This window comes from Rhea americana, unplaced genomic scaffold, assembly GCF_003343005.1.
Source record: "Rhea americana isolate MKP2758 unplaced genomic scaffold, rheAme1 scaffold_728, whole genome shotgun sequence".
NCBI classification, from domain to species: domain Eukaryota; kingdom Metazoa; phylum Chordata; class Aves; order Rheiformes; family Rheidae; genus Rhea; species Rhea americana.
In genome coordinates, this window is record NW_028186899.1 from 22,835 (window position 1) to 30,899 (window position 8,065).

Genomic DNA, 8,065 nt, shown 5'->3' on the forward strand with positions numbered 1-8,065 from the left:
CATGGGATGCCCAGCTATGGGGCTGCAGGTGGCCAAGTCAGAGTGGTACCTGCATGGGGCAGGGTGCTGGGCACGGTGGAGCTCCCAGGAGACACCAGGCTGCGGGTTTGGGTGGTGCCCACGTGGGGCAGGGTGCCGGGCCCAGGCGCCGCGGGGTCAGCGCAGGCACAGCTGCCTGCTCACCCGCCGCCCGTGTGCCCGCCAGCTCGCCGCTCTCCTTCAAGGACATCACGGCGCTGGAGCTGAGCTGCATGGCCGAGTACGGCGGGCCCGTCTTCCCCTTCCTCGCCTTCGGCGGGTACCCAGGTGAGCGCCCGCGGGCGCCGCGGCGGGCAGAGCGGAGCCGTGGGCGCAGGTGCTGTGGGCGTCGTCTATCGGTGCCGCTTGCGTCGGTGCCACGGGCGCCACGCGCATTGCTGCTGTGGGTGCTGCAAGCGTCGAGGGCGCCAGCGCTACGGGCACCGCCGGCGCGGTGCCGGGCGCTCACGGCCGTGCCCGCAGGCTCCGAGTACACGGAGGCCGAGGCGCTCATCGTCACCTACTCGCTCAACAACTTCCCGCGCGACGATGCCCGCTACGAGTGGGTGCTGCGCTGGGAGGACAGCTTCCTCGCCATCGTCCGCGACTTCCAGCGCACCCACGGCGCCAACCTCTCCGTGGCCTTCATGGCCGAGGTAGGTGGGCGCCGGCGTGGGGTGGACGGGGCGCCGGGCGCGGACCGGCGCTCACCCGCCYGTGCGCCCGCAGCGCTCGCTGGAGGACGAGATCAACCGCACCACGAGCGAGGACGTGCCCATCTTCGCCATCAGCTACCTCATCGTCTTCATCTACGTGGCCCTGGCGCTGGGCGAGTACACGGCGTGGCGCCGCGTGCTGGTAAGGCCACCCCCTCCTCGGGTGCTCGGGGTGGGGGGCACCCAAGGGTGCCCATGGGCCCTGAGCRGCTGCCCCCCATGGCCCTGCCTGCAGGTGGAGTCCAAGGTGACGCTGGCGCTGGGGGGCATTGCCGTGGTGCTGGGCTCTGTCTTCGCCTCCATGGGCTTCCTGGCCTTCGTGGGGCTGTCCTCGTCCCTCATCATCCTCGAGGTGGTGCCCTTCCTTGTGCTGGCCGTGGGTGCCGACAACATCTTCATCTTCGTGCAGGAGTACCAGGTGGGTGGACAGGGCCAGGTACACGAAGGTCTCCATGGGGCACAGGGGGGTGTGGCTGGGTATAGGAGACCCCATGGAGAACATGGTCATGGTTGGGCATGGAAGATCCTCATGGGGCACCAGGATCTCCATGGGGTATATGGGCATGGGGGCATGACTGGGCTTAGGGGTCCTCATGGAGAATGTAGGTATGGATGGGCATGCAGGATCCCCATGGGGCACCAGGGTCTCCATGGGGCACCTGGGCATGGCTGGGCATGGGGGTCCCCATGGAGAACATGGAAATGGCTGCGCATGGAAGATCCCTATGGGACACAGGGGTTTCCATGGGGCATGGGGGCATGGCTGGGCATAGGGGTCCCCGTGGAGGACATGGACACAACTGGGCACAGAAGAACCTCATGGGGCACTGGAGTCTCCATGGGGCACCTGGGTTTGGCTGGGCATGGGGTCCTCGTGGGGCATGCATGGATGCCTGGGGGTCCGCATGGAGAGTGGGGGCATGGCTGGGCATAGAGGTCCATGTGGGGCAGAGGGATCCCCATGGGAAAGATGGGCATGAAGGTGCGGGGGGCATGGTGACACCCACGGGGATCTCCATGGGGCACGCGGACATAGAGGCACAGCTGGGCACAGGGGTCCCGTGGGGCACAGGGGCGCCCATGCCCTGGCACGCAGGGCAGCCTGTGCCACYGCGGCGTGGCGGGTGCCCGGAGCGGGCGCCCGGCCTCACCGCCGTGGCCCAGCAGCAGTCGGTGCGGGCGCCGGGCGAGACGCGGGAGCAGCACATCGGGCGGGTGCTGGCRCAGGTGGCACCCAGCATGCTGCTGTGCAGCCTCTCCGAGGTCATCTGCTTCCTCCTGGGTGAGCCTGGGCACAGACACGGCGGGGAGGCGCGGGGACCCAACGGGCACGGCGCGCGTGGCCGGCGCAGCGGGCACGGGGACACGACGGGCGCGGTGCATGCCATGGGGACCTGGGGGGCGTGGGGACGCGATGGGCACGGTGCATGCGGTGGGTGTGGGGACCCGGTGCGCAGCCCGGGCGCGGGCGCAGGACGCTCACGGCCCGGTGCCCGCAGGCTCCCTCTCCTCCATGCCCGCCGTCCGCACCTTCGCCCTCACCGCTGCCCTGGCCATCGCCTTCGACTTCCTCCTCCAAATTTCGGGCTTCGTGGCCCTGGTGGCCCTTGATGCCCGCCGGCAGGAGGTACCCGTGCCCGTGGGAGGGTCTGGGGTGGGCACAGGGTGCCCCTGAGCTGGGGGTGCCTGGGGTGGGCATGGAGTGGGCATGAAGCGCCCTGGGGCAGGAGGGCGCCCAGGGCTGGCAGACAGCGTGCATGGGGCACGCCAGGGGCAGGAGGGTGCCCGAGATGGGCGCAGGGTGGACGTAGGTTGCCATAGGGCAGGAGGATGCTCAGGGTGGGCACAGGGTGGGTATGGGGTGCCCCTTGAGCCAGGGAGTGCCTGGGGTGGGCATGGGGCACCCCAAGGCAAGAAGGTACCTGCAGTGGGCACAGGGTGCCGTGGGGCAGGCGGGTGCCCCACACTGGCCGTGCCCACGGCTCCGCCGTGCCCGCAGGCCGCCCGCTTCGACATATGCTGCTGCTGGGAGCTGGAGAAGGGGGCGCCCGGGGGGCCGGGCACCGGGGTGCTGCGCCCGCTCATGCACCGCTACTACGTGCCCCTGCTGCTGCACCGCATCACCCGGCCCCTCGTGGTGAGCTGGGGGGCTGGGGGGGTCCTGGGGGGCTGGGGAAGGCTGGAGGTGCAGGGGGACGTGGGGTCGGGGAGGACACTGGGGGCTGAGAGGGGTCCTGGGGGCACACGGAGGAGGCCTGGGTGCCACATGGGGGTCTGGGAGGGTCCTGGAGGGTGTAGGGGGACTTTGGGGGCTGAGGGAGGTCTTGGAGGTCTCCTGGGGTGGGTCTAGGGAGGTCCTAAAGGGTCTGAGGGGGCTTGTGGGGGACTAGAGGATGACCTGAAGGGTTGGGTGACACGGGAGTCCTCGGGGTTGGAGGGGGACATTGGGGTCTTGGAGGGGGTCCTGGCAGCTGGATCAGGGGCCTGGTGGGATCCTTGGGTGACATGGAGGTCCTAGGGGGTTCTGGGAGGGTCCTGGCGGCACCCAGGGGTCTGGAGGCTCAGGAAACCTGGGGGGCACCCAGGGGTGCTTGGCTGCTCGGGACGCTCGAGGTGCGAAGGGGACTTCGGGGCGGTTTGCGGTGGGACATCTGGGCACCCAGAAGCTCTTGCCTGGGGACACCGGGGGGGGGGTCTCCTTGCACCTTAGTGGTGGCAGTGGTGGGGGTCTCCCCGGGGCTGGGTGCCCCCTCACGCTGGGCACCCCCCACACACCCTCACCCCCTCCCGACCAGGTGCTGCTCTTCCTCTTCCTGGCCTGCGCCGGGCTCTACCTCACGCTGCAGGTGTCCGTGGGGCTGGACCAGGAGCTGGCCCTGCCCAAGGTGGGTGCCGGGCACGGCCGCGGGCGGGCGGCGGGCGCTCGGCGCGGGCGCTCGGCGCCTCACGGGTGCCTGCCCAGGACTCCTACATGCTGGAGTACTTCGCCGCCCTCAACAAGTACCTGGCCGTGGGGGTGCCCACCTACTTCGTCACCACCGGTGGCTACAACTTCTCCTCGCCGGCCGGCACCAACGCCATCTGCTCCAGCGCCGGCTGCGACGCCGACTCGCTCACCCAGAAGATCCAATACGCCACCCTCTTCTCCAACGTGTGAGTTTGGGAGGGGGCACGAGGCGGGTGCCGCCGGCGGGCGCCCGGGTCCCCGCACCACGCCGCTCGCTTCTCCTCCGTCTCCAGGTCCTACTTGGCCATCCCGGCCACCTCGTGGGTGGACGATTTCCTCGACTGGCTCAGCCCCACGGGGCGCTGCTGCCGGGTGCACCAGTTCGGGCCCCAGCGGGGCGAGTTTTGCCCCGCCACCAGCGGTGAGCGGARCGGGGCGCTGCGGGGCGGGTCCAGCACCCGCGGGCGCCGCCTGAGCCCGCGGCGTTGCCCGCAGACGCCCTCAGCTGCCTCCTGGGCAAGTGCCTGAACGCGTCGCGGCGGCCCACGGTGGACGAGTTCGAGCGCTTCCTGCCCTGGTTCCTCTACGACAGGCCCACGCTGCAGTGCCCCAAGGGGTAGGCGGTGCCCGCCGCGGGGACCCCGGGCGGGCCCGGGCGCGCGGGGGCGTTTTGGGCACGTGCGCGTGGGCGCAGGTAATTTTGGGCGCCCACCTTCGCCCCTCACCCCCCTCACCCCGACACCCTGCACCCGCAGCGGCTTGGGCGCCTACGACACCTCGGTGAAGATGGACGCCAACGGCACCATCCTGGGTGAGTCGGCGGGGCGCGGGCGCGGGCCGGGACGCCCTCGGGTGCCCGCCTGACGCCGGCGCCCTCCCGGCAGCCTCGCGGTTCATGGCGTACCACCGGCCGCTGGCCAACTCGCAGGAGTACACGGAGGCGCTGCGGGCCGCTCGCCAGCTGGCCGACAGCATCACGGCCACCCTGCGCCGGGTGCCCGGCACCCCCGCCGACTTCCGCGTCTTCCCCTACACGTAAGCGCCCGCCGGCCCCGCGCGGCGCCCGCCCCCGGCGGCGTGCCTGGTTTGGGGCGCCCGCTTTGGGGTTCGGCACGGGTGCGTGGTTGGGATGAGCGTGGGCGCCCGGTTAGGGTGCCCGGTTGAGGTTCAGCATGGGTGCCCAGTTAGGGTGCCTGGCTGGAGGTCGTGGTGGGCACCTCGATTCCTGGACCAGGGTGCCCAGCTGGGGCTAGTGTGGGGTGCCTGGTTTGGGGTGCCCAGCTGGGGTTAGTGTGGGTGCCCAGTGCCTGGTTAGGGGGTGCTCAGCTGGAGTGGGTGCCTGTGGCCCAGTTAGGAGGGGGCCTGCCCAGGGTCCTGGGTGCCTGACCATGGGTGCCCAGGTAGGTGTGCCCAGCTGAGGAGGAGGATGTCCAGCTGGGATCAGCATAGGTGCTTTGGTGCTTGGTTAGGGTGCCCAGACAGRGTCAGAGCGGGCACCCCAGCACCCAGTTAGGGTGCCCCGTGGGTGCTGGCGCGGCAGTGACGCTCCCTCGCAGGGTGACCTACGTGTACTACGAGCAGTACCTGGGCGTGGTGGCCGAGGGCCTCTTCACGCTGACCGTGTGCCTGGTGCCCACCTTYGGCGTCTCCTTCGTGCTGCTGGGCATGGACCTGCGCTCCAGCCTCGCCACCCTCATCACCCTCATCATGATCCTCGTGGACACCGTGGGCGTCATGGCCCTCTGGAACATCCCCTACAACGCCGTGTCCCTCATCAACCTGGTCGCGGTGCGGGGCACAGGGGCCCGCAGGGTGGCACGGGGCTAGGGGACGTGCAGGGTGGCACGGGGACCTGGGACGTGCAGGGTGGCACAGCAATCTGGGGCACACGGCGTGGCAGAGGGATCGAGGACCTGCAAAGTGGCACAGAGGCATGGGGGGGTGCATGGCACAGGGTCACAAGGGGGGGGCATATGGGGTGGCCTGGGACATGCAGCAGGGTGGCACAGGGACCTGGGTCACACAGGGTGTCAAAGGGCCATGTGGGGTGACACGGTGGCATGGAGGCACAGGAGGTGGCAAAATGGCTTGAGACACACTGGGTGGCATGGAGACACGGAGGCCTGGGGCACATAGAGTGGCACATAGGGTGACTCAGTCAGGCAGGGGGCACCGACGTGGGGTGGGCACCCTCTGGGTGCCACCTCGGCGACCGCTCTGTCCCCGCAGGCTGTGGGCATCTCAGTGGAGTTCGTGTCCCACCTCACCTGCGCCTTCACCCGCAGCACCAAGCCTAGCCGCGTGGAGCGGGCAGCCGAGGCCACCGTCAACATGGGCAGCAAGGTGGGCAYGGGGTGGCCTGGCTGTGGAGTCACCCCTAGGGGTGGCCTTGCCCCTGGGGAGGGCAGGGTGGCCCAGCCCTGCTGCGGTTGATCTGGTCTCTGGCGCAGGTGGTGGCTGGTGTGGCCATGACCAACCTGCCGGGCATCGTGGTGTTGGCCTTCGCCAAGGCCCAGCTCATCCAGATCTTCTTCTTCCGTCTCAACCTCATCATCACCCTCGCCGGCCTGGCGCATGGCCTCGTCTTCCTCCCCGTCCTGCTCAGCTACATGGGTAAGGGCACCGTGGGGAGCTGCCATCACACCTACCCCTCGTGTCCCCAACACCCTCCACAGGCGTCACCAGGACCCACGTGGGGCCCCGGAGTCGGGCGCAGCCTGGCACTGTCCCTTCTTGCCCGCAGGACCCAGCCCACGGGTGCCTGCAGCCACCGCAGMCGCCGCCAAGGAGAGCACGGAGCAGGGTGCGGGGAAGGGCCTCGACAACCGCTGCTTCGAGGACCCGGCGCCGTCCCCGAGGCAGCGCTGAGCCCCGGYGGCCGCCCCACGCGCGGGCACCGCGCCGCTGCTTTTTCTATTGCGCTCGTATTTAAACTTGTTTTCTCACACTTGGAACCAGCCTTGAGCGGGACGGGCAGGGGCGCGTGGCGGAGCGAAGCAGGGACGGGGCGCGCGGCGGACACGGGCATCGCGGGGATGAGGCCCTCGCCAGCCACTCCACCACCGCAAAGAGCCAAGAGCAGGGGCACAAAACCTTTTTTATTCCCCTCGGTGGCATTCAGCACCCTCACGGGCACGACACCCGGCAGCTCCCACCACGGCCGGGTGGCACCGGGGAGCTGGAAGCCGCTAGAGATACTTGTAGATGACCTTGGTGGGCACCGTCTGCACCTCCAAGCGGACRGGGCACTTGTAGAAGTGGGAGAGGAGGGTCTCGGTGTAGCCGATGAGGAAGTAGAGCTTGCTGGGYGCCAGGTTCTGCACCAGCACCAGGCACACCACCAGCAGGTTGGCGCGCCGCTTGAGCACCACCTCGTTGGCCAGGCAGCCGGGGAAGGTGCCGTAGAGGAACTTGCGCAGGAAGACGTCCTCCACCGTCCGCTCGGCCGCCCCGGCTTCGCCGTCTAGGTTGCCTGCGGGCAGGGCGAGGGTTGTCGCCCCGGCGGGTCTCGGCCGCCCCCCTCGGGAGGGCACCGCCGACGCGCCGGTGGCACTCACCGGTGTGCAGGGAGAGCCAGCCCTTGCGGTGGGCGATGTAGTGYGGGGCGTGCGCCTTCTCGTAGGTCACCGGCTTGTCCCCTTTGCCCACGCGCACCCGCGCCGCTCGGGTCTGCCGGGAGGCAAAGCCGGGTAGGGGAGGAGGCATCAGCGCTGGCGCTGCCCTTCCCCTGCTGTCCCACCATCACGGTGGTGGGTGCGATGCGCTGGGGGGAGGACGCGGCAGAAACGGGGCCCGGGYGGCGCAGCGCCAGCCTGGCCCCAACGGTACCTTGAGGCACGCGGGGGTGGTGTGGAGATCGCGGCGGGCGCTGAGGGCAGGATGGGCGCAGCGCCAGGGCACTGCCTGGAGAGACGAGGACGCTGAGACACCCACAGTACCTCCGGGCCCGGTGGCCCCCGTGGCCACTGTCCCCAAAGCATCCCATGCCTGGTGGCTCCTGTGCCCACTATCCCCAAAGCACCTAGACYTGGTGGTTCCCGTGCCCGCTGTCCCCAAAGTGATCGATGCCTCATGATCTCCATGCCCACTGCCCCAAAGTGTCCCAGGCCTGGTGACCCTAGGATCACTATCCCCAAAGCACCCAAACCTCGTGACCCTCATGCCCGCTGTCCCCAGAGCACCTCAGGTCTGATAGCCCCTGTGCCCGCTGTCCCCAAAGTGCCCCATGCCTGGAGATCCTCGTGCCTGCTGTCCCCAAAGCACCCCAGGCCTGGTGGCCCCCATGCCCGCTGTCCCCAGAGTGACCTAGGCCTGATGGCCCCCAAGCCTGCTGTCCCCAAAGCACCCAGGCCTGGAGATCCTCATGCCCGCTGTCCCCAGAGTG

The 8,065-nt window shown here is 69.7% G+C and overlaps 2 protein-coding genes across 2 annotated transcripts in view; one reads left to right on the plus strand and one right to left on the minus strand.

Moving 5' to 3' along the window:
* NPC1L1 (NPC1 like intracellular cholesterol transporter 1) overlaps window positions 1-6,618 on the plus strand; it is an 8,978-nt gene extending 2,360 nt beyond the window's left edge. Inside the window, exons 3-19 of the mRNA XM_085321917.1 lie at window positions 206-306; window positions 502-674; window positions 748-876; window positions 970-1,152; window positions 1,902-2,016; window positions 2,234-2,361; window positions 2,734-2,871; window positions 3,530-3,619; window positions 3,697-3,887; window positions 3,975-4,102; window positions 4,177-4,297; window positions 4,437-4,492; window positions 4,566-4,716; window positions 5,238-5,469; window positions 5,911-6,024; window positions 6,132-6,294; window positions 6,425-6,618. Coding sequence (XP_085178043.1) covers window positions 206-306; window positions 502-674; window positions 748-876; window positions 970-1,152; window positions 1,902-2,016; window positions 2,234-2,361; window positions 2,734-2,871; window positions 3,530-3,619; window positions 3,697-3,887; window positions 3,975-4,102; window positions 4,177-4,297; window positions 4,437-4,492; window positions 4,566-4,716; window positions 5,238-5,469; window positions 5,911-6,024; window positions 6,132-6,294; window positions 6,425-6,549 — 2,338 coding nt within the window. The 3' untranslated portion in view covers window positions 6,550-6,618. The remainder of the gene's footprint in view (window positions 1-205; window positions 307-501; window positions 675-747; window positions 877-969; window positions 1,153-1,901; window positions 2,017-2,233; window positions 2,362-2,733; window positions 2,872-3,529; window positions 3,620-3,696; window positions 3,888-3,974; window positions 4,103-4,176; window positions 4,298-4,436; window positions 4,493-4,565; window positions 4,717-5,237; window positions 5,470-5,910; window positions 6,025-6,131; window positions 6,295-6,424) is intronic.
* A 141-nt stretch (window positions 6,619-6,759) lies between these two features.
* MRPS24 (mitochondrial ribosomal protein S24) lies at window positions 6,760-8,059 on the minus strand. The gene is made up of 3 exons (XM_085321916.1): window positions 7,510-8,059; window positions 7,239-7,350; window positions 6,760-7,153 (listed from the first exon to the last, which is right to left on the minus strand). Exons 1-3 carry the CDS (start codon window positions 7,840-7,842, stop codon window positions 6,870-6,872), a joined length of 729 nt encoding a protein of 242 aa, XP_085178042.1. The 5' UTR covers window positions 7,843-8,059; the 3' UTR covers window positions 6,760-6,869.
* Window positions 8,060-8,065: the final 6 nt, after the last annotated feature.